The following is a 24,862-nucleotide window of genomic DNA, read 5'->3' on the forward strand; positions in this document are numbered from 1 at the left end:
TTCAATGAGAATTGTGCAATTACTCATCTGATGCTGAGCAGCAACATCTAACAAAGAGCCAGAACTTGCAAAGCTGAGTCCACGCCCCAAAAGTTGCCCAATTGAGGACTCAAAAAGCGAGGCTGGTCTCTCAGCATGGGCTGTTTTTGTGGCTGCTGGAACAGCCCATTCTGCTTTGTACCAGCAGCTGCTGGGGTAGCTTCCAGCAGAGCTCTTTGGAAAGCATTTCAATAGAAGTTTTTCCAGATGTAGGTGTGAGCACGCCAAATGCTCTGGCTCTTCATGTCAAAAGCAAACTGGAAGCTCACGCTGGGGTTTTAGCAGAGAGCAGCTTCAGTCAGTGCTGAGCTCAAAGAACCTGCTCTGAAATATTGCAATGAGTCCCCAGGGCTCGATTTGGAGTGGCAAAAAATGTTTGCAAAGTCTTCCTACCCCTCCTTCTCAAGTTTTTCCCATCCCAGTATACAAATTGTCTAAAAACCTGTATAAAGTAAAAATTACTTCTGTCAAGGCTTTAGAAAAATTACTTAATACCCATAATACAGAAAAAAAAATACCTGCTAATTCTGTATTTTATATATAATTACTCTCTCACACAAGGACAGAATAGATTGCCAGCTATTTAATCTACCAAATTATTTACCATGCAATGAGAAAGGATATTATGGAATAAATAAATTCTGCAAAGGCACAACTTATCTAGCATTAAATTACCTAGCATCTTTTTACCATATATACCTAGCATCTTTATAATGTTGATAGTTCTCAAGTTATAGGAATTCCAAACTTTAACCCTTTCCCTCATCCAAGAAACACAGATGTTTAGCAAAGACTGATGTCAAGGCATTGCAATTTACAATTACAGGGCTAACTGTATTACTCAAAAGTAACACTATTTTTCATATCTATGCCCACTGTATATACTAGTGGACAATAGATGCATTTGAATTTTCTCCATCAGTTTACTCCAACGAGAATCTAAGAAATCTGTATCATAGAATTGTACATTGTGTTACCTTCACTGCCAAATCTCATTTGGCACCCACAACAAAAAAAAGGACTGACAGCAACTCAAGAAACTGCTGACATATTCAGAGCGAGGTTTTAATTGGATCCCTTCTTGGCTGAGCATCTTCTTGCATCCTGTTAGAATCTCTATTCCTTTGCACTTCTCAGAGATATTTGGGCACAGGAGTCACACAAATGCCTGACGGAAAAGACAGATGAGTCAAACTGTTGGAAAGTTCCCCAGGCAGCAGCTCAGATTGCTCACTCACTCCTCAGGCTTTTTCCTCCACTAAATGTCAGATGTGTCACCGATTTAGCAGCCACTGCCTGAAGAGATTTGATTATGTGCCATCATTGCCATCACTGATTTTCTTGGTTAATTCCTCTGCTTAAGTGAGAAGAGCAAACAGTGGCAGAGGTGGTTGTAGAGCATCTCCATGTTTTCACAGGATGAAGCAATGGCATTAAATAAAACCAAAATTAAGAGAAAACTCAACCAGTCTAAAGCAGAAGTTTCCAGTTATGAAGACAACTTGCTTTTTTATATAAAAAATTTGTATTAAATAGCTGGATAATTTGTTAGCACTCTCTGCAAAACTAAAGTGGCAAACATGCTTGAGCTGAAAATAATCAACAGCCTGAATATTCCTGCCTGTTTTGCAGGGCAACAAAAAAGGTGACAAAGCAAAGATCAAGTAAGACAGAACAATACACTGAAACATCAACCCACCATGAGTCTCCTCCTGATTATTGACCCAAATCAAATAATCATGACAAATGTAAGTAAAAGGAAAATAGAAATTTCAGTGTGTCAGAGGCATTTTGGTTACAGTGTATTGGTTTTCCTGTCAGATTTATAAAATGTGAAGCAAATTCTACCTAGTATTAGGGTTCAGCATCTCTTAACTTTCTCACCTGGAAAAAGAAGTCTATAGTTGTACAAGCAGGCTTGATTCCAGCAGTAAATTCCTGCTATGCCAACTCCACATTGTGATTTGGAAACGCAAATCAAAACCAATACCAGTGGTTTGTGATAATCCAATAGTTGGATATAACATTTTTCAACACCCAGAGCTTTTCCTAGCTGAAGAAAAACTTTTCTTTGTTCATTAGGCAGGTTACTTTTTGTTAGTTGCAGGGATACATCAGGAAAAGGTTTGTCCTTTGAAACTATTTAAATTTGGACTAGGAATAAACACATTTAATTTCCATTTAATTTTAAAGTCTCCTTTTAGAATTTAATACTGAGACACCCCTGTATTTTCAGTGCATCCTCAAAAAGTTATCACAACTGACAAGTGTCTCAAAACCGGGAAACTGGAAAGAAATCTTGGTGTATTGAACACCAACCCACTTTGAGTTCCATTCCTCACTGCTCAGAGAAAGGCTTCAAGTTTCAGAGAAATCACATCTTCACCACTGAGAGTTTTAACAGCACTACTGCTTTACTTAATTGAGCATGAAAACATATTTTTTCTGACAGAGCCCATTTTCAATGGAAACTATTTTGCTGATCACTTAACTATCTTCTATGCTGTGATTTAGACAGCAGCTTCAGGTACTTTCTTCCCTGATTTGCAAGGGATGGAGAACTGTGCTTTTTTTCCTCAGTGTATTAAAAATGGAGGAGCTCTTCAAAAAGTCTCAATATTTCACATATACTCATTCTGACCCATTTCTTTAAGAGAAAACTGGGTTAAAGGTATATTTTCATTATAAATCAAGTGTGTGGTTTAAGAGAAACATGAACTTTACAGTAAATTCAGAGGTACCATTTAAATATATGCATATATATATATGCACATTCTTTTCCATTAAAGGGCTAACTACGTGTAAAATGGTTTTCTTTGCTAGAAAAGAGTGAAAGCAAAACTTACCTTGGCCAAATGCCAGGATCCAAGGACAACCACGATGCTGACACCTCAGGGAATTCCACCTTCTGTGTTGCTTTATACTCTGCCTCTCCCACTAGCTGTGGCACTCCAGAACCACTGCTGGTCCACATATGCTGTGTGCAGTTGCAATAAAGAATATGCCATGTTTTGCCATCATTTCTATCATCAGCCTGAAGGAGGTAAATCTTTGCTGAAATGAAAAACTAGGTTCATTCTTTGAACCAAAATTAACTCAGCCTGAGAGCAAGGTATTTACAGACATTAAGTCCTGTTTCTTGGACAGTGCAGCCTTAAAAACATCAGACAGGAAGAAAGAGAAACATCTGCGTTGATTTTCATTGTTTAATACTCAAGAGTGAAAAAGTGTAAAATCACAAAGCTTATACCACCACCACAAAAAAAAAAAAAAACCAACAAACGCAGTTTCATTGCAAACGACCAGAACACAAGCTGCCTGCAAAGTTTCACACAGCTGACACCAACAAACCCAGGTTCAACATTCTTACCGTCTTTTGAAACACCTGCAATTCACAAACATCAGCCAGCACAGACCTCTCGCTATCTCACACATCTTTCTTTATGTTCTATGCTCTATTTGCTTCCTAGACCAGTGGTTCACACATTTGTAAAAACAGTGCCCCACTTCTGATCTATGTCAGCATATAAACACAGAGTTTTTACCCCCCTCCCCAAAATACTAATGATATTTGAAAAGCATTTTGTTTAATCCAAACTCAGCAGTAAAGTTTTTATTTCTATTTAATGAAAAGCATAATGATACGAGTAAGCTTCAGAAGTGCATGCTGACTGAGGGTTTGTCACCAACCTGCTCAGCCACAGATATAATTCTTATGCAGAAAGTGATCACCTAGGGTGAGTTAGTACTCCAGGGAGTAGATTATGTTTGCTCTCATTAGTAATTGATGTACCTACAGCCCCAGTTCTGCACATGCAGTCACTGGGCCTGCAGGATGTGACTGTCCACCTAAATACACTCTGTTGTCTGAAGGTAAAATTACTCAAAAGTTATCACTATGTCAAAATGTCTCAGGTTAATGAAAACTATGTGGAAAATGGGCTGCTTCTATTGAAAACTTTTTAAAACTTAAACCCTTTTTATGTGAGGCAATGCTGTTTTCACAGCCTTTATTCATGCCATGGAACTGTGCCTGAAATGTTGAAATCTTTTTAACATCATGCTAATGCACATTTCCAGTTCTCTACAATAACCCAGCTTCCCAATAACTGATTAAAATCCTGCTCTTAAATAAAGTACACTGAACAAATTTTTCCTCCAGACAATCAAAACAGAAATGTATCTTGGCATAACCTACTGCATCTGATAGTGATGTGCAAATGAATTTCTAAAGAGCTGTTGTTGCCTCAGTAGAAACAATACTGATTTGTTTGTTTGATTTTTAATCCTTCAGTGCTGAAGGCACCTGCATTTTATGAATCACTTGCTCCTCACTGGTTTATTCCTTCACCTGACATTATAATCCTCTGAGCAGGTGAAGCTAAACAGAACAGTTTTGGCATCATTGTTCCTTAGGAGCACCTCTGCCAAAGGTTCCACAAGGTATCAATACATGGGCTTGATGTTCTAAGTAGTTTTTTGGCTGTTGCTAAATATATTTTCTGCACATATTCTTGTATCTGTTTTACAGAGAATGGTAAGTCTTGAATAAAATTTCAAGAAAACTTACACTGATTATTTTTACCTCTGTTGCTTACTTCAGACCTGACTTCTTCCTTTATGCAGTTGTTGAATACTTGAAGTACAGAATCTGGTTACTGGCAGTAAGGCATCTAGCTGGAAAATTCTGGCTTATACATGATTATTAAACACAGAGATGTTGCCACCTTTAAAATCATACAGTCAACTAAGGAAACAAAAGTATAGGATGAGATTAGAAGTATTACAATAAGTAACATCCTATTTATAAATGGAAGCACAAGATCTTTTTGCAGCATATAGGAATAATTTTGAAAAAAAATTATCTATTACATAGTGAACAGTGTAAATAAGCTTAGATTACATGCCTTTAGTGCTTCTACACAACTCAGTTTCCTATTAATTTTCCAGCCGTTGGTGGAACTTGCAATTTCAACAAATGATTTCATACAAAATGAAGAAAACATTCAGAAAATTTTGCAGTGCAGACAAACCTCATGAGTTAATCTTTGGAACATTAATAGCTTTGTACAGTTTCAAACTTAGTCACTAAGGCACACAAGGATTAAACTGTCCCATATCTGAAACAGCAGGATGTGTCAGTCAGCACAGAGCTTCTCTTCAGCTTTGCATTTACATTCATAGTATAAAGCAGCAGCCAGATTTGAGAAATCTACTTCTGTTAATAGTAAGGATTCTGCAAAGTGGCTAGTCATGCCAGACTAAGATAGTCTAACTGGATTCTAATATGGATCAGCACACACAAGACTGGGCTTACATAACCACAGGGGAAAACTGGGAGTCAGCACCTGCTGGGCTGGCCAGGTGTGTGTCTGCTCTGCAGAGGTGGGACAGTGAGTGTTTGTGTTTGTGTGTGTGTGTGTGTGTGCAGAAATAGCAGCTTCTCATCTCTGTTTCTTACTTCCATACGTGTCCAGTATGGTATTTCTTACCCCAGTGACAATATTTTGACTGCTATTTTTACTCCTGCCAGCACTGCCTGGGTCAGTCCAGCCAGTGGTGCTGTGCTGGCTTCCAAGATGAACTTGTAAAGTCACTGAATTATAAAGTTAAATTATGTCCTTCATTCAACCAATGTGCAATCCAAGTGAAATTAGCTTATCTGCAAACGATTTAAGTAGAAGGCAACTTTGGCCTGAGGCACATGTTACATTCAGAGGAAAAAAAAAGAAAAAAATAAATTCAAATCTCAGGTTGGGTTTGCAGGGAGAGTGATTGAAAAGGACATCTTGTTTGTAAACAAAGGATTATCTGGGAATGAGCTGACACACAATGATCATAAGTGTCATCAATGTCATTTGTAGAAGTTTCCTTCTAACAGGACACTTATCAGCTAATTTCACTGTGTTAGGAAATTAGGCACTATGTAATCATGTTTGACACTTCACACTTACCTTTGGCAATACCTAGTATCAGGTAACCCATAAACTGCAAAGTAAATTGAGGTTACTAATGTACAAAGCCACTGAATCTGTAAGGAGTTCTCCTTACCTCAGTGGGAACACTATCCAGTCTACTTTTTAAATTTCTTTTCTTTTTAGAGATATTAAATATACTATACTGTCGAGCCATAAAATTAACTATTTCTCACTTGGAATACTGTGAGAAATTTTTACCTCAGTGTTACCTCTTTCTTTTTGCACTGCATTCAAGCTATATAAATAAGATCACTTTTGTCAATTGTTGCTATGCTTAGTTTGATCCTACAGGATCATATTTGATTTTATAAATGTAATAACTGTCTCTTATAATGTATTCATTAGGTATTGCATATAAGTACACAGAAATGGAACTGAAAATCAGCTACTACCACTCTTATTAGTCTCATATTCTGTTAAATTTGTGGTTAGTAGCTTGAGATTTAAATAAAATTGCATAGTAATATTGTAGTAACCAAGTACAATACAGTATTAAGGAAAAAGAGTTATTTGAAAAGTCCTATTCAAGCACATATTAAATAGCTGATGTGCTATAAAACAGAAAAAAATTAGAATCCTTTGAATTCCCCAGTAGCAAATTCCTGTTTCTATGGGTGGAAAAATCTGAAAATATTAGACACAGAACTAACTCTGAGGAAAACATATTAATAGCGTAATCTTTCCCAAAAATAAAATTTCCAAAATAAATTGTGCTGAATAGAAGCTTAAATTCAATACTTCTCAGTCCACCATTAATAATCTAAATAGCTCGAGTGTTTCCCAATCCCTTTTTTTCTCTTTAAAAAAAAGGATAATAAAAAATACGTATAAACAAATAGCTACTTAGGCTTCATCACAGAGTCCTTTCAGAACCACTGTCCATCATTATCCTCATCCTCTTCCTCCTCGTGGTCCAGGTAGACAATTGCGACTTTCTTCTCCTCAGAAGTATCTGACCTCTGATCGACCGTTCTTTGCAACTGCACAGTTTTATCAAAAAATGACTGTTCCACCACTTTTTCACCTTGATCTTGGGAAAAACTGGAGAGAACGTAGCCACTTCTTGTGTTTTCATTTTCTGTGAGCTGGTTGCTTTCAACGATGACCTGTGGCTGACCAGAGGAAGGGTCTTGCTTGTTGGACACCAGCATTGCCACTTGCTGTTCTCCACTCTTCACTGCAGATATTCCACCCAGATTGGAAACATCCATTTGGAAAGTGTAAGCTGTTTCCCTGGAGCCTACTTTGATATGCTTCACAGACCTGCTGCTCTCAGATGACTCTCCTGTTTGTGAAAGATCTTCCACCACTCCAGAAATGGGTCCTGTGAAGATGACTTCCTCAGCATGAGTTCCTGCAGGACTTATTTTAACATGCCTGTAAGCTCTTGAGCCTCCTGAAAGGGTCTGGTCTTCCAGTTCAGTGATTTCTGTGTGCTCAGAGACAGGCCCCTGGTAGATGATCTCCTCAGCTGTCATAAAGCCCTGGGGACCCAGCTGGATTTGTCTGACTGAACTTTCTGCCTGTGAGAAGTCCCTGGTGCTGCTGACCTCCACTTTACCGGAGATGGGGCCTTCAAAGATAACGTGCTCAGTATGAACCTCCTTTGGGCCTAACCTGAAGTGCCTCATGGATCTGCTGACATCCACAGCCCCTTCAGCCTGGGAAAGGCCATCTGAGCTATTGAAGGCCAGAGAGTCAGAACCTGACCCCTCAAAAGAGACTTCTTCAGTCACTTGCCTTGATCCTACTGTGACACGTCTTGTGGCCCTGCTGAAGTCTGTTGAAACCTTCTGAGAAAGATTTCCAGAATCAATCTCTTCTACAACTGTAGTAATGGGGCCTGTATAAAACACTTGTTCTGTGGTTTGGATTTCCTTGGGGCCCAGTTTAAAATGCTTCACAGACTGGCTGAATTCGGACGCTCCCTCTCTCTGAACAACATCTTCTGCAGCACTGAGCTCCAGCGTTTCAGAGCCAGGCCCTTCATACAGGACCTGCTCAAAACTCTGGATTTCTGCTGGGCCAACCCTGACATGCCTGTGGGATTTGGTCTCATCAGCTGATTGTGAGGAGTGAGAGGTTTCTCCATAATCGGCAGTTTCCAAAACTGAACCGTCATAAACAATTCTTTCGGTGGTGCCACCACTCCGCCTCGTGGTGGATGAGCTGTAGATTTCTTGGTCAGCCAAAGAAGTGTATTGATCACCATAGGAAGAAATATCTGATTCTATATTGCTCCTATCTGAGCTCTCTTTCTTCAGGGAGTGTATTGTTGCCTTCTCCTTCTCGCTTTTAATTACTTCACTGAGCTGATCTTCATCAAATTCATCAGTATTAAGGGTCTGTGAGAGATTGACTTCAGCAACAATTGTCACCGAGCCCCCTTCCTCCTTCTGATCAACTTTTTTGATATCAAATGCCAAGTTACTAGCGTCAACTTTGCTGTCTTTTGTTAATGCAAACAGCTCCTCTTTCACACTTTCTGGGAGACTGCCCTCCAACTGCTCCAAAGCTTCCTTCAACTGATGTTTAGGGTCCTTCGTTTCCTTGGATAAAAGTCCTTTTATCGAAGTCTGAAATTCATGGGGAATTTTAATTTCTTTTTCAATAACGATGGATTCAACATGGGATCTTTCACCTTCAGGATGCTCTTTTAAAATACGGGCACTCGCTTCCTCCCCTACCACTTTATAAGTTTCTTCTGGAGAGCTCACACCTTCCTCTCTCTTACTTTGTGTGCCTTGCAAAAATTCATCTTGCCAAGAATATTTAATAGTTGATTCTTCTTCAATATGAATTTGCCCATATATTGAGTCATCATCTTTTTCATTAATAACAGCATGATCATCAGGAACAGATACAAAATATTTCTGTTCAATAGGTGAGTCATCTTCCTCAGTGACTTCTTCCACATGAGTGAAGCTCTCATGGCGCGGTTTCTTCTTTTTAACATCTTCGTAGGTGAAGGTGACGTTCTGTTCCTCTTCACCGTAACGCCTCTCTCTCTCAGGGAATGAATCCTCCACTTCTTCTACTTCAAAAGGTGTTGAAAAATCATCGGTGGTGTAATCCAGTGGCTCCTCTACGATCTCCACGTTCACAGACACGTTCTTTCCGCTCTCGCTTCCTTTCAGGCCGTGATGTACAATGTCTTCTATCTCCTCTTTGGAAGGAGTTCCCTCAACGCCCTCTCGAATCACTTTTCTAACATCCTGGTCTGATAGACGTCCTAAGTCACCTTCATCAGAAATATCTATGTCTTCTTTAAATTGAGACTGCACTGTGAACTCAGTCTTTATTTTCCCTTCATCTTCTTGTTCTTTCTTATCAAAATAGGTCACTTTGGCGTCTGTTGACATCTGTGAACTAGAAGACTGCGTGAAACTTTTAAGAATGTCAGTAACAATATTCTCTGCTATGCTTTCAGTTGGCAGAGCTCCCATTTTATGAGTTCCATCTCTAATTTGCTCTTCACCCTCCAGACTGGACTCTGCTTCTGAAATCCTCACTTGGCGAGCTTCAGCAGACTGAGTTACATGGTCATCTGTTTCTCTGCCAATGGAAGTTTTAACACCTTGTACCCTTATTTCTTTATGTCTCTGAGGTCCTTTGTCAGGAGCAGGCCTTTCAAGAGTGATTGGTACCTCAATGACTTCTTTGCTTCTTGATTCCGAGGTCACATCTGCATCTTTTTTTGTTGATTCACCTTTCCAAGTTCTTGCAGTAGAAATATCACTCCCTGTTATCTTGTGGCTAATTTCCTCACGGATATATGTTTTCTGCTCAGTCTTTCTTCCAAAATCTACACCTTCTTCTATAAAAGATTTCTCATCTGTTTTCTTTTTCTCATCCTTTGCTTGTTTCTCCAGCTTATCTTTTTCTTTCAGCAGAGATGTCTTCTCATCAGCTGGTTTGCTGCCTCCTCTTTTATCTTTTAGTGTGGTCCGAGTTTCAATTATAGTTTCTTCATATCTAGAAGGTGGTTTTGCATTGGTAATCAGCTCATAACCTGGAAATCTAGTGAAGCCTGGTTTAGTTCTTATATTTTCAGCATCAGGCTTCTGGTCCTTGTCTGATCTTTCAGTATGTGCTGATTCTTTCGAATAAGATACTGTGGATGAAGTTGTAACTTCTGTTTTCTTTCTTTCTGGAATCCTCTTTTGCTGCATTTCAGTGCTTCTCCAGCTACTGTAGTCTGGAGTAAATGTTCTTAGCTCTTTGTGGTCTGTTAGAATCCTTTCATCCTTTGTGATGGTTGTTGAAGGGCGATATGTTGAACTGAGTACATCCCTTCCAAAAGTTCTTCCCCCAGCTGTGTGTGATCCAGCCTGTGTGGAGCGAGCTGAGTAATGTGCAGAGCTGCTCATATTTGTCACTGGCATTCTGTGCTTTGTGTCAGTGATCCTGGCAGCAGGTGAAGCTTTAGTTCTATTTCTTTCTTGATATGTAGAGTAAATATCAGTGTAGTTATATGAAGTGTTTATAATATCTGTAAAGAGAGCACAGGGGACCAAGCATTAAAATGATGGCTTGTATCTAAAATAATAGCAATGAGAGGGCATGAGCTAAGAAAATTTGTATTATGTTTTTTGAAAGAAACAATGTCTTCATTTTCAGTGGAGCTTTGTAAAGGCATTCCTGTAGGTTTTGCCTATTAATTAAGTCTATGCATAAATTACATTAAAACTGAAAGTAAAGCTTTTTGCTAAGTTGCAAGATCTTGCTAATTTTACCTGTTGTGAACTACTGGGTATTGTGGCATTTACTTAAGAAATTACACTTTTGGTATTTATAACTGATATTCATTTACAATTTCTCATTAAATAATGCATGGTAATATCTCAGGCTGGGTTTTTGCTTCATTAGCCTAAGTGGCCTGAACTTTCTCCGTTCCTATTGACATTTAATGGCACACCTGCCACCACATACTAGAAACTGCAAACACAAATCCAACCCTTCATAGCCACAGAATAAAGTACAACAACAACGAGAAATAAAGAATCTTTTAGGCTCTATCTATAGAAATTAGTAAAATGTACCAGGAATGTCTGGCAGTAAGACCAACCACTACTGCCCCATTCACATCTCTCACTCCTGAAAAGCTACCACATCTCCTCTGACTTCTGATAGTGTTTCCTGTGTTAGCTCTGTAATTACTCCTGTAATTCCTTCCATATTGTGTGAATATGCCTGAGCACTGTCTGCAGAAGTACTGGCTAGGCCAGATCCAAACTGTGCTGTCCAGATCCAGGCACAGAGCTCATAATTTAACAGCACAGGCAGATCTGTGTGAGCATTTCAGCCCAGACCTGAGCCTGTTGAATTTCTTGCTACAGACACAGTCTTCAAATATCTTCTGGGACTACAGGAATGACCAAACATTTAAACTCATGAGTATTAACCAGATTAATTCTGTAATTAATTACAACTGCCACATTAATAACAAGGTCCATCTTATCTAAAATCCTGTTTACAGGGACCAAAAGTAGATACATAGGGAAGAGTGTAAGAACAGGGCAAGTAAATAGTGATACTTCCCTCATATACTCTCACAGCCTCCAGAGATTTGCAGCTCCTAAGATAGAAATGGTATCTTTATGTTTAGTAAGTCTTTGATTTGTCTTTCATTACGCTGCTAAAATATCCCTTTAAACCCACGTAAACTTTTTAACACTCACAATGCCTCAGGATGATGAACTCCATGGCTTTAACTACATGTTTTGTTAAACATCTCTTGCTTTATACTTCAAAACTCTCTTAAGACCTGTGGGTATTCAAAAGTTCTTTAGAGCTATGGAACATCACTCCCTGTGTTCTCCATTCAAGCCATGATTTTATAAGGTATCTCATACAGAAGAGCAATATGTTGATTTAAAATATTAACACTCAAAAGTAATTCAATATTCACTTTGCAGTACACCCATAAAAATATACTTCAGGAACACTATAACAATAATTTCCAATTATATTTAATTTCATTCAAAATTAATTTTTTAATATTCATATTTTACCTTGAGGCAATTTCCCTGCATACTCTTCTCTCCATATAATCCATGGCTTGCTCTCTCCTTCTAGCAAAGCTCTGCAAAACACAAAGCGCATTTCATTAAAATACTGAGAAGGATAAGCATAATATTTTACATTTATAAGTCTTAGAAACTGAAACAATTATCCTGCAGTTGATATATTCTGCTAGACTAGGTTGCTCCAAGCCCCATCCAATCTGGCCTGGATCACTTCCAGGGATGGAGCAGCCACAGCTTCTCTGGGCAAGATGTTTTATAAAGAAAAAATAAAAATGAAAAAAAAAATTGCAGCAACCTTCCTGTTTATAACAGGGTAGTAAAGGTAGTGTTGCAGTGTGATATGAGGGAACTGTTACAGCCAGGATTTGCAAATTCTATCACTTTCAAATGAAAAATTAAGGAAAGTGTAACTTCTACTGTCAAACACAGTGCTGGAGGAAACAATTCACAGTGTTAAATTAACTATTCTTAGTTCCTATTCAGTTGGAAATCAGCACAACACATTTCACAAAGAAGGACTAGGAAAATTCTCTGTAACAGCAACTGCTGGGTTTCTTTTAATGACATCTCTGTCTGTTCCCCTTTTCCTCAGCCCCCCTTTTTTGGCAGTGACACTCCAATAGCTCCCACACTTCCAGGAAGTGCTGGTGCAGCAGCCTGGAAATGCAATGTCAGGTTGCTTCCCTGTGCATGGGAATGTTGCAATCAGCACAGTACCTTCAGTGGGTTTATGTTCACTTCGACCAGCCAGTTACCCCTTTCAGCATTTCCGGGTTTGGGAATGCCAGATGTTTGGCACTGATAAGACACAGCTGGCAACATCAAAGCTGTCAAGATGAGGCTGGAGGACTGTGATAGCCAAGGCTTCTGACTCCCTGGGGCAGGAGCTGAAAGCCATTTAGGATTGGGGTTTAAACACCTCTGCTGGACATATATGACAAAATTAACAAAGCAGATGTTTTAAGCATCACCTGTACGTTTCACACTTCCCACGACTGATCACCTTGGCATTCACAAAATATCATTAGCAAGGTTTTCCTTGCCATCATGGATTTGTCTAGATCCAGAAGCCAGCTTAGAGCTACCTAAAACGGGCTCAGATGGGCACCTTTCCTTCTATTTTGTTAGTCAAAAAACTCCACAGTAAAAGCAATTTATCTTTCTCCATGTTAAGAGAAGCTTTATAGGAATTAGATTCCTTCAACACATATCATGTTCCCAAGAGACCAAACATTTGACCTGATGAAGCCAGTGAGTGCCAAACAAATTGCTCTGACAGACATGCCAGAGAAGCTGGTGGTGACACTGCAGAAACACATCCAGGAGCTGGCAGTGAAAGTGTTAACCATGACGAAGGAAAGCAGGAATGTGGGGAGTTTGACTAAGGATTTCTGGCTGCTGTTAAAACAACAGTTGTTCAGTTGCTGCAGCAACCTATGAAGTCACTAAAAATAAGTTCCAAGAGGTAACTGTATATGGCAAAGGGCAGCAGCCCACAGAAAAGCTGGATCTGAAATATTACTACTGGAAATGAAAGGCAAAGCTTCCTGAAACCTCTGTAAAACTGGCCAGTGAATCAGTATTTTACTGTACACAGTTCATAATAGCTGTGTCCTCAAGCTTATCAGAAAACCAAGAAAATGTTAAACTGAGCTTGGCTTAACAAACTGGCATGAGAAAGGGCAGTGTAATGTACTGAGCCAGCAAACTCCAGTTATGTTTCTCAGCTTGACCATAGCTTGAGTTTATGCAAGTCATTTTGCTTCTCTATTTCTCTGCATCCTTTCCTAATAATAACCTCTTGGTGGTGAGGTCTGCTTTTCAACTTACACTGCCTGAAGAATTGATTTCAACGGTATGAACTTTTAAGTACTCATAGTAATAATAAAAAAACATTCCTCTAAGCAGCACTCTTCTAAAAAAAATAACCATGTCAGCTACTTCCTGGAAATCAGGCCCCAAATGACATATACTCACAATTTGTTAACGTTTAAGTGTTACCAGAAAATAATCCAACTGCACCGTTAGCTCATCCCATTATTAATGTCATTTATCTAAAGTTAGCAGGGACACACTCATCAGCCTGTGCTGGATGACAACAGAAACAACCAGTCCATGAAAGCAGGAGGAGATAACTGGGTGGGGTGGGGAGAGAGAACAAAAGGATGAAGTGCAAATGTTATTATGGTCATTCATGACAGCAATGACTTTGTTTCAACTAGAAAAACCCAAAACCTCAAATGGCACAGTTGGCCAGCAGGCCATAAAAATTCATCTTCTCTATCCTGGGTATTTGCTAAGGAGTTACAAAAAAACCCCACTCTCCAGGAAGAGGGGATCAAGGCCATTCCACATCTTTTTTCCATCACAGGATGGGAGGACAAGGAGTGTGAAAACAGCAGGTAACCACATGTTAAATTCCCTGGTTGTTGAAAACTCAGTGTGTTCTCAAAATAAAACCAAAAGAGAGCTAGGCACTTATTGGATGTACTAGTTATTTAGGAGAAATAATGAGACTGAAAAAGCTGTGCTGAGTAGTTCAGAGTACCTTAATGCTGGTGATGATTTTGTGAGAGGAAGACATGGAAAGAATCAGAAGTATTGATGGAACAATACAAGTGGAAAGTCCACTTGGCAAGTGTGTTCAGAGATCCTAATAATGACCATGGAAATAAAAAAGAAAAAACTTGTGTAGCCTTTTGTGCTTCAGAGTGCAGGGTGGTAATCCAAACAAAACACTTGCATGACACTGGAATTTCAAAGTGAAATATTTTACCTTTCAACAACAACATATTTTAGAGAGGACAGATAACCTCCTGAACCTATTGGAGCACTCTCTGGGCAGGCTCTTCTACATGAAGAGAAGTTTGTACTAAGTAGAAAGGCCTGAGAGTAATTCTGATTCTAGGCAGGTTTTCTACCTCCTTTTAAAATCAAATGTTTTACAGGGTGACTAATTCCCCACTTCTTTCTGGAAATAAAACTTAAGCATAGTCTAAGTAGCTGCGGTTTTGCAAGGTTCCAAGAGCAAAACTGAGAGACATTTGAAAAATATTTACTTCAACAGTGGTAGAAAGGGTTTAGGAATGAAGATTCCCATGAAATATAACTTCACAAAGTCACATAAGACACATATTTCATTTCCTGAGTGAACCTCAGCTCCCAGAGCAGGAAGGGTGAGCAGAGTCAGAGAGGAAATACATTTAGACCTTAAGGAAGAGTGTTCCTTGCAACAATGATCCTTCTTCCCACTCCAGGAGCAATGGTGACTAATGGAAAGAACTGACCTTACAACAGAACTGTAGTTGTAAAACAAAGAGAAAGCATAGGGTGGGAGGGACAAAGAAGGCTCCAATACCAGCTACCACACCCTTAATCTATAAGGCCAGGAGGAGAGGAAATGCCAGGGCCTTCATGGGAACCTCTCCATGGAAAGTTCAGGATGTTGGACTAAGTGGGAATTGGTGCTTTTTGTTTCCAATGTGCATAAGCAAGGGCATGTGTCAGCATCCTCTGTGAAAACAAACTGAAGCTGGGCTCACATGCCCTGTTTTTCACAGGTAAAAAGGCCTGGGAGAGGAAGAGGATTTGCAAAAGTACATGACTGAATTGTCCAGAATCCTCCTACTTAACCTGACTGACTGGATCCCTTCCACAGCACTGTTGATAGAGACACACAAGAAGGAACTATTTTCTTGAATGGAGAAAAAGAAGAAAAGAGGAACAGGTAAAACATTATAAACATAAAACCACAAAACAATCACTTTTCAGCTTCTGATGTTTTAAAAGAATTGTTTGCTGGCATTAGCGTATTTTTTATCTGTAGCAAGGCCCATTCTCTGTTTTATTCTGTAGATCATCTTCAGTGGGCAGATGCTCATTTTTGCACTGACACCTGCATTGCCAAGGCCACCAGGGATACAAGTTGCATTCAATACCATCACCTGAAGAAACCCTACAGACTGAGGAGCTTCTTAACTGGAAGACAAACACACTGCCAGGTGATGCTGAATTGTTCTCCTTTCATTAACCAGGGCAGGGAATCCTTAGACAAACTAATAATGCTCAGATAATCAATGATACAACTCTGGAGAAGTTCCAGAATTTCATGGGCTTACAAGATTTTCAAACAACTGAATATCTGGGCATTATCATTCCTAGTTCTGGATGAATACTAATCATCAAAACAACTCTGATAATTCTGTTATTGTGACAGTGCTAATCCTGTTTCGCAGATGAATAAACCGAGGGAGAAAGTTTAACGACAACACTGAAAGTCAACAACAGAGCTGGGATTAAATTCAGAAGAATCATGTTTTTTAGCAAAGTTAATAGAATTAACACATACAGATAAGGATCACAACTGGCTACCATTTCCACAGTAATGCTCCAGACACTACTGGCTTTCCAAGGATCACAGGGATCTCACTCCACCAACAAACATCAAGGTCCTGTTGCTTATCAAGTGACTGCAGATTACTTGTCCCACACGCTGTTTGCCATTTCATCTCATCCAGAAACCAGCCTTGGTCTGTGCCTCCTTGCAGACATTCTCAAGGTATATTGAACAGGCTGTTGTTGCTCTTTCATGAAGACAGACATTCTCTGCTCCCTACTCTCTATCATGCTATTCTTTCAAATACCTCATATTTTCAGTTATGCAACTAAAATTAAATATCATATGTATCAGTGGATTGCTTTAGTCCACACACCTCACCCATAATTCAGCTGGTGCTATCTTTACCCACACTTACTGGTTCACATTCAGGACACAGCATTAATGCTTTAGGAAACAGAAGCATGTATCATATTTAACTGGAAATACCCCTGTCTGTTTACACAGGTTGAATATGAATAATGCACCCAATGCAGACAAGGTTGTGACAGAAGCAGCCTCCTTGAAAAAATAGAGGTAGCCTGACATTAAATTTTTGCAGATTATCTATTTTCTCAAAAAGAATCACTTATCTCTGTATTTCAAGATCAGTATCTAAATGAAATCTGTGGAAAATATTGTGTTATTTGTAGAAAAAACACATGATCTTTACAGTAAGGAAGGATTTTCCTTCAGTTCATCGGTTTTGGGTTGTTTAGGATTTTTTTTGCTCCAAATCAGTTTTAGGCCATATACATCATGATTCTCCAGACAGGAGAATTACTCTGGCCTTTCAACCCCACAATTACTTAGTGTCTAGAGAGATATACAGTTCTGAAGGCTCATTAGCAGAGATGTTGTTTGCTGTTATCTCACACTTGATCTAAACATGTTTCCGTAACAAATCAAGGATGAAGAAAGCCAGGATTAACTCAAACAGGCTTTTCTGTTATCTTCCCACTGTCCTGCAACTGCAAAAAGGATTGGGAACTCACTGCTTAGATCCATGCTGCACGTGGTCACTAATCAACATAACTAAACAATGAAATGTGCCATGCAAGTCGATGGCAACTACATGACCTCAAGTTTTATTGATTGCAATTTAGGGATATTGTCTCCTCTGCTTGTAATCAAATATTGCCCCAACAATTCCCATCAATTTGATATCCACTTGACCAGGACTAAGAAGGTTTCTTACATACCACTATATTTGTACCAAGTTAATAGGATTCCTATGGATTATATTGGCTTTAGAACCTTGAGACTCCCAAAGTCGCTGTCTGTATTTTAAATGCTGGAAAGAGGTTGAATGGGGCTCCTGTATCTATAAAAAGGGATTTAAATTATCCTCTGTCTAGACAATAGAGTGTGACCATAAATCTTACCTGTAGGTTTCAATTTCAAGGATGAGGCCTGCTTTCACCTGCAGGAGTTCTTGGTAGTCCCTCAGGTAATCCGTGATTGACTTGGTCAGGAACTGCTTTTCTTCTTCCAGGGCGTCAATTATTCTCTGAACAGAAACAAATTCTTTTTAGTTTTGGAAGAACATAAAAATCCATGCCCTTGAATGCCTAAAAACATAAAACTTTTAATTAAAAAAAATCTGATAGAAAAATACATCAATGTCCCATCATTTCAAACACCAGAAGAAATCAGCCCTACAACCTCCCCATATACAAGCTGAAATACACTGCTCCTGAAGCAAGTTTTATATTCATTTTATGCCTAAGTTAGTTAAATATTTCAGTAAAACTCATTCAGATGCCCTGTACAAAAGCTATTAAGCACACATAGCAAAGAAAATACACTTCTTTATAAATGTGACTTAAATGTGTTGATTTTTGTCATTTTAAGAGCATAGATGGATATGCTTAAATCCTATTTGAGATCAGAATTTTTAGCAACTGCTTTGCCATGAGTATCAGAATTTTCAGTTCCACAGACATGTGGGTCCAAACCAGTTTTGGAATTTGAGCATCTGAAGATATTCACAGTGCCCAGAAGGTGAAGGATGAACCTCCAGCGGATCCTTAACTTTCTACAGTATTTGGACACCTGCTTTGAGGTCCACCCAGCTCTGTCCTAACTGCTGCCTAGAAGATTGATAAGGGACTGCTCATTTTCATCTCAGTAACTAAATATGACCTTACACAACATAACTAAATATGTAAGGTTCTATATATTTACGCTGAAAGGCATAAGGAAGAACACAGTAGAAAGTGCTTTAATCACTGATATCACCTCTCACATGAAAGGTGAATTGCCGTTTATATATATATATTTTTACTAAAGCTAACCTTGCTAACTAAATGCTATAGACTGCACTTTGTTCTGAGGGCTGAGAAGACAGAAATTAAACCTCAAAGGCCCAATTCTGTTTTGTTCACTTCACTCTGCACTATGTAAGGATACTGAGATGTCCTTTACAGAGCAAAATCTCATACACACATACAACATTGAATAGGAATCCACAACAGTGTATTTTAGATTGCATCCTAACAAATGCTTTGCAATCAAACTGGAAAATCAAGGCCCTGATGGTTTAGTTTGAAAAAATCAGAATATATCACTTATATGCAGCAAGTGCTCCAGCATCACAGTTTGAACAATAGCATAACAATGAAGATACAGTGGGGGACTCTGCTGGTAATGCCAGCATGATGTGCTAGGCAGAAGTAAGAACTAAGAATATGAAGTGCTGGCTTGTCAAACATTAATAGCTTTCAGGTTTTTTAAGTAAAACTAAAAAGAAAGCTCTATGGAGGGAGCTGCCTATATTTGCCTACACATGTGGGTACAGTTCTCTATATAATACATTATTCTATTTCTTCATTTGCCTTTGCAGCTCTTGTTAAATGATTACACTGATGTTTCCCTTGACATGACAATCTTTGCCTACAGTCTTCAGTGCACTTAAAATTGCCTTTTTATGGCAGAAGACAGATCATATCTGAAAGAGCACCATGAACACCCCAACAGCTTCCTGGAGACCCCAGTGGAGGTACCATCCTATGGCCATGGAGACCTTTAGCAGCTCTGAGGTAACAATCCTGTCCAAGAACAGCACAGACACAATGGAAAACCCCATGGTGAGAAGGGAAGAAAAGTAGAAAGCCCTGCTTTTAAAAGGAAAAGGCTATCCAGCAAGAATGGCCAGGGTGCAACAGAACCAGGAGTCAAAAAAAGATGCAGAAGAAAACCAATCCCTAAGAGCCATGATACAAAAATTAAATTATTCAGATGTGTCTTGCCTCCTCTTGTGTTAAACACAGAACATATGTGCATGCATTTCTTAAAAAGAGCTTTACAATGCTGCAGTCCCAGAAAAATCCATACAGGAAATTTCTACACTGGACTACAGAGTGTGGGGAGCTCTGAAAGGCTGGGGCTGTTCAAACCTATCTAAAAACAGCAGCTCCAGTCCCTCACCCCCAAGTTCTCTAGTCTGGGTTTGAAAAGCCACCTAGATTCTACCCACTGGGTTTGGAGAGCACTGGGATCCAAGAGTTTGAGTTAATGATTACCATAAGGGGCCACATAACTCAGCCAGCTGTGCAATAGCTCCAAAGGAATTCATTCCAGCAGGAGCAGACACTCCATAGACCGGATGGCAGACAGCCAGCCCTCCATCACTGATGCTCAAACATAAAGCAGAGGACAGCTCCTCTCAAGTCCTGTCTCCAAGCACAGCAAAAAGCACATAAACCAATCCATCAGAGCTCAGGAGAATGCAAGCCAACAAACCCATTTTGCAAAAGGTAACCTGTACTTGGCAAATCTTGTGTGTTCCTCACACAGGACTCTCTTGGAAAGATCTGCTTCCCAGCCACATCAATCACATGCCCCCAAATCCCAGTCATGTCCTGCTAGGACTAAGTAACAGAATAGAAACTGTTTTCTCACCCTTCCTATGTTCCTTTCCAGGCAGCACTGGGAAATTTTAGAAGGGCAGTAGGGGGGAAAGAATTTACTTGGGTTGTCCAAGCTGCACCTAGGGAGGGAATAAAGAGAGGATTCCAGGCCCCAGCCCTTTCCATCTGGTACTATTTACTGATCCCATAGCTCATTCAGTGGCTCAGCAGGGGAGGAACTCACACTGCACTTGGCTGGCTCCAAAGTGGTACACAGAAAAAGGCATATGAAATATCGACATTAAATGTTAATTTGACAAGAAGTCATCTCCTTCTCTGGAGCTCACAACACTGACACAGGAACGGATCCTATGCCCACTCTATCAGTGAAAAATATGTGCCTCATTTCAGAGCAGCAGGATGGGCCATGGATCCTTTTACATCCAAGTAATACAGGGTTTGCAAATCACCAGGAGTTTTTGCATAAATATTCTCATAGCACACAGCTAAAATTATGGAAGTAAGAGACCTACTGAGTTCATCCCTTTAGCACTCAGGACCAGTGAAAATTTTCCAGTGCATGATTTACTGCTTGCCTGGTTCAGCTGCATTATAACTCCAAATACTTATTTCTATTTAACATTGCTGAAAGCTTCAGTGAGGATAAGGGCAACTCAGGAGGCAAAGATGAACATATAAGGCAACTGGATGATATATGGAAAATATGAATAAATCTAATTGCAGTTGCAGCTGCAATGAACAATTATAACTTGACTTTAATCTGTGCATACATATCATTTCTATGTGACACTCTACAATAAATAAGTATGGAATACATGCTTTTTAAAGAGTAGTTTAAAACCCATGCTGAACATAATTCAACCAGTAGAAGAAATGAGCGAGGAAAAAAAAAGCTTTGATCACAAGAACGAAACCTGAAACAGCTGCTCCTACGCATCCTGTAATTTTTCTTCCTGGATGTGAGCAAAAGATTTTTTTTTTAATGCAACTGGAAAAGGCCTTTCTCCTTAAAACCCAAACATAAGACCATTCAGAATTAATAAACCTTATGACATCTTTGAATATATATCTAGATAATATTTAATTTCTGGTTAAAATGGTCAGACATTTTCAACACACTTTTTTCTTCTTCTTGTTTTACTAAGATTTGAAACTATTTTTCCTGTAAAATCTAAAGATGCCAAATGCTCATGAGAGTAATAGTGAAGTCTGTGATGTTGGTATCAAAATAACAATCCATTTTGGAGCATTAAACCAGGACCACTCAAGGGCATCCATTGGTTTTGATTATCTGACTTCAACAACAGATTGCTTTTGTCCACAACAGGTTGCTCCACTTGCTCTTCTGAAGAAAATTCTTTAAATATACAACCAAATAGAGAGATAACTGGTTTAAAAACACTTTGCTGAGTTGAAAAAGTTAAATAAAGGCCATTCTAACTGGCTTTAGACGAAAAACTTGTGGCATGGATAGCGAGCTACACAAAGTGCGCTCTTTACTCCACATTTAGAGGTTTTCAATTTGAGCAATGATGGCTTTCATTATAAATCCCTAATAAAAATATAGACAGCAAGAAGACCATATTTTGGAAATGAAAGAAACTCTAAATATTAGTGTTTTATGTATATTTATATAAATTTATATGCCCCAAAAAACAGGAGAAAAAATAAAGAAGTTTTTCTTTTCCTATACATTTTCACTTGGCTTTGACTGTTGGATAGATTTAATTAATGAGATTTACATATAACATCCTCTAAAGCTTAGGACATGTTTACATATATGATTGGAAGAATGAATTGTCCTGTCAAAAATGGAAAAAAAATATTTAAGAGTTAAAAGCCTTTCTGATTCCTTCTAACATACCTAATCTGTCTCAGTTCACAGCATCTGCAAACTATGCAGCTTCCAAACAATCCAGCAGAGTACAAAAACCAGACACACACAGAGCAACAGGTCCCAGTCCCTTCCCAGCTGCCAACATCTCCATAATCACCCAGGCCTGCTGGACACAAAGCTGGACAAAGCACACGGGGTTCAGGCACACACCGAGCTCCAGCAGGGTGTTAATAAAGAGTCTAACAATGAACAAAAGAAATATTGCCCTCGGGAAATGGATCGATGGGCTGCATGATCTCATGTGTGCTGTCCACTCGGAGCTGGATGAGCGGATACTGCGCTGTTCCGGCAGGAGATGATCCCTTCCCACGCACAGGGCATTGCACATTACACCAAACAACATCCTCGCAGCAAACAAATCCTCGGCTGAGATGCTGTAACCCCCTGTTTGAAAACACCAACATCCACCTCCAGCATGTTCTTGCCTTTAAACAAAGTTTTCTTAACTATGCCGGGGACCACAAGCTTTCCCCCCAGGCTCAAGGAATGGGTGTAAAACAGGAAGAAATTTCAAATTATTTCCCTGACTGGGACAGGCCACCCTCAAGCCTCAGGCTGGATGGGATGAGCCGTGTCCCAAACCCAGCGACTCGGTTCATCTGCTGCCAGGGACTGCTCCGTGTCCCAAGCGCTCCTGCCAACCTGCCAGGAGCCCTGGCAAGCCCGTGTGCCAGCTCCGTGCTCTTGGGCACTTGCCGAGGGCAGGTTGGGAAGGGAGCACCTGTCACCGGGATGATGTCCTCAGGGTCACTGTCTCCCTTCTGATCCACACCCTTCGCCCGCCGCTCTCCCCAGACTCCCCGGGGAGCTCCAAGGCGCTCCCCGCCCCATACAGAGAAGGGATCGGCAGCAAAAAGCTCCCGCTGGGCAACATCCTCTTCCAGCCTGAGGAAAACCGACTGCCAGGAGGCCAAGTGGGGTGGGCAAGCCCTGGACCACACCGAGTCAGAGCGGTGTTAGCATCCCCGGAGCAGAGGGATGGGGAGGGATAGGGAAACCGGGCTCACTTCGCGCCAAGGACCAGAACTGAAAGGAAAACCGAGTGGGAGGGAGACCCATGGGAGCCCCAGAACAGGCAGCGGGAGAGTCCCGGGGCCGGGGGACATGTGGCACCCACCTGGTACTCCTCCAGCTCGGCGCCGTGGCGGTCCTGCAGGGCCAGCAGCTCCTGCTCCAGCCGCTCCCGCAGCGCGCACAGCTCCTGGCCCTGGCGGTGGAGATCCTCCAGGTGCTGCCGGCACTGCCGGCTCTCCTCCCGCAGCAGCTCCAGGTTCTCCCGGTTCCGCTGCGCCTCCTGCTCCTGCAGCACCTGGATCTGCTCCTGGTAGCGCAGCAGGGTCTCCCGGCAGCTCTGGCTGAGCAGCATCTCGTAGGTCTCCTCCAGCTCCTCCAGGCTCAGCCCGGCCAAGGGGGGCGGCAAGGCGGCCAGGTTCAGCCGCAGCTCCCGCATCTCCACCGCCTCCCGCCGCTGCCGCTCCGCCATGTGCCCGTGCTCGGCCTGCAGCTCCAGCAGCAGCTCCTCCAGGGCCACGCACTCGCCCCGCAGCCGCTCCAGCAGCGCCTGCTGGCTGGCCAGCTCGGGCTCCAGGCGCCGCCGCATCCCCAGCACCTCCGCGCCCAGCGCCCGCAGCTCCTCCAGCTCCCGCCGCAGCCCGTCCCGCTCCAGCTCGGCCTCCAGCTTCGCCCGGCTCAGCTCCTCCAGCTGCATCCGCAGCCAGGCCAGCTCCTGCTCGGGCACCCGGAGCCCGATCAGCTCCTGTTCCCGCAGCTCCGCCAGCTCCCGCGCCAGGAAGCGGTTCTCCTCCTCCAGCTCCCGCACGCGGGTCACGAAGACCCGCAGGCGGGAGTTGAGCTCCTGCAGCTCCCTCTTCTCGTCATATCCCGGTTCCCAGCGCCGCCACATCTTGCCGGGGCCGCGGGGTCGGGGCGCGGTGGCCCCGGGGCTGCGGGCGCTGTGAGGGTGCTGCGGGCTGTGCGCGGTACGGGACAGGCCCCGCCCCTCAGCGCCGGCCCCGCCCCGTGCGCGCGGCCCCGCCCTCACCGCCCCGCCCCGCCTCGCGCCGCTGCGGCGCCCCCTGCCGGGCTCCCGGCCGCTCCCGCCAAATTGCTGCGCGGGAAGCTGAGCTCGCCTCAGGGAGGAGAACTCGCCTCGGGGAGCAAAGCCCGGCTCGGGGAGCGAAACCGGGCTCGGCTGGCGAAGCCGGGTTCGGGGAACTAAGCCCGGCTTGGGAAGCTGAGTCCCGCTCAGAGGGCAAAGCCAGACTTGGGGAGTAAGGTCGAACTCAAGGAGCCAAATCCTGCTCGGAGAGCAAAGCCCCGTTTAGTGGGGAGCCAAGCCCCGCTTAGGGAGTGCACAGTATTGCTTTCCTGATCCCCCTTCCTTGGCACCCTCATCCTCCTCCCGCCTGGCACCACACTGTTGGGCTCATCCTGCGCTCCCAGCACAGCCCTGGACACTTTGCTCCCCTCAAGGGATTCCTGGATTTACCCTTTTTGCCACCATCTGCTGCTGTTAAACCCACCGTGGCTGGGCTTATATTCTTATAAAGTGCCAAATGCCACTTCACAGCGCTACTTTTAAGTGAAACACCTCCAATTTTGATGTCGTGCCACAACTCCAACCTTTGCCCGGCAGAAGAACATCCCCCCTCAGGGCTGAGGCGCCCGCAGCC

The 24,862-nt window shown here is 41.7% G+C and overlaps 1 protein-coding gene across 1 annotated transcript; it reads right to left on the bottom strand.

Moving 5' to 3' along the window:
- Positions 1 to 3,231: 3,231 nt before the first annotated feature.
- On the bottom strand, positions 3,232 to 24,184 carry SYNM (synemin). The gene is made up of 4 exons (XM_085070372.1): positions 23,308 to 24,184; positions 17,807 to 17,931; positions 12,032 to 12,102; positions 3,232 to 10,509 (listed from the first exon to the last, which is right to left on the bottom strand). Exons 1-4 carry the CDS (start codon positions 24,091 to 24,093, stop codon positions 6,884 to 6,886), a joined length of 4,608 nt encoding a protein of 1,535 aa, XP_084926498.1. The 5' UTR covers positions 24,094 to 24,184; the 3' UTR covers positions 3,232 to 6,883.
- Between the last annotated feature and the right edge of the window lie 678 nt (positions 24,185 to 24,862).

This window comes from Lichenostomus cassidix, chromosome 10 (assembly GCF_008360975.1).
Source record: "Lichenostomus cassidix isolate B80296 chromosome 10, HeHo_3.0, whole genome shotgun sequence".
Taxonomy (NCBI): Eukaryota; Metazoa; Chordata; class Aves; order Passeriformes; family Meliphagidae; genus Lichenostomus; species Lichenostomus cassidix.

Coding starts and splice junctions, on each gene's coding strand:
- SYNM (XM_085070372.1), bottom strand. CDS start 24,093: ATGTGGCGGCGCTGGGAACCGGGATATGACGAGAAGAGGGAGCTGCAG. Junction 17,932..23,307: donor CCGAGCTGGAGGAGTACCAG/GTGGGTGCCACA, acceptor GTTTCTGTTCAG/AGAATAATTGACGCCCTGGA. Junction 10,510..12,031: donor TGCAGGGAAATTGCCTCAAG/GTAAAATATGAA, acceptor CTCTCTTTACAG/ATATTATAAACACTTCATAT.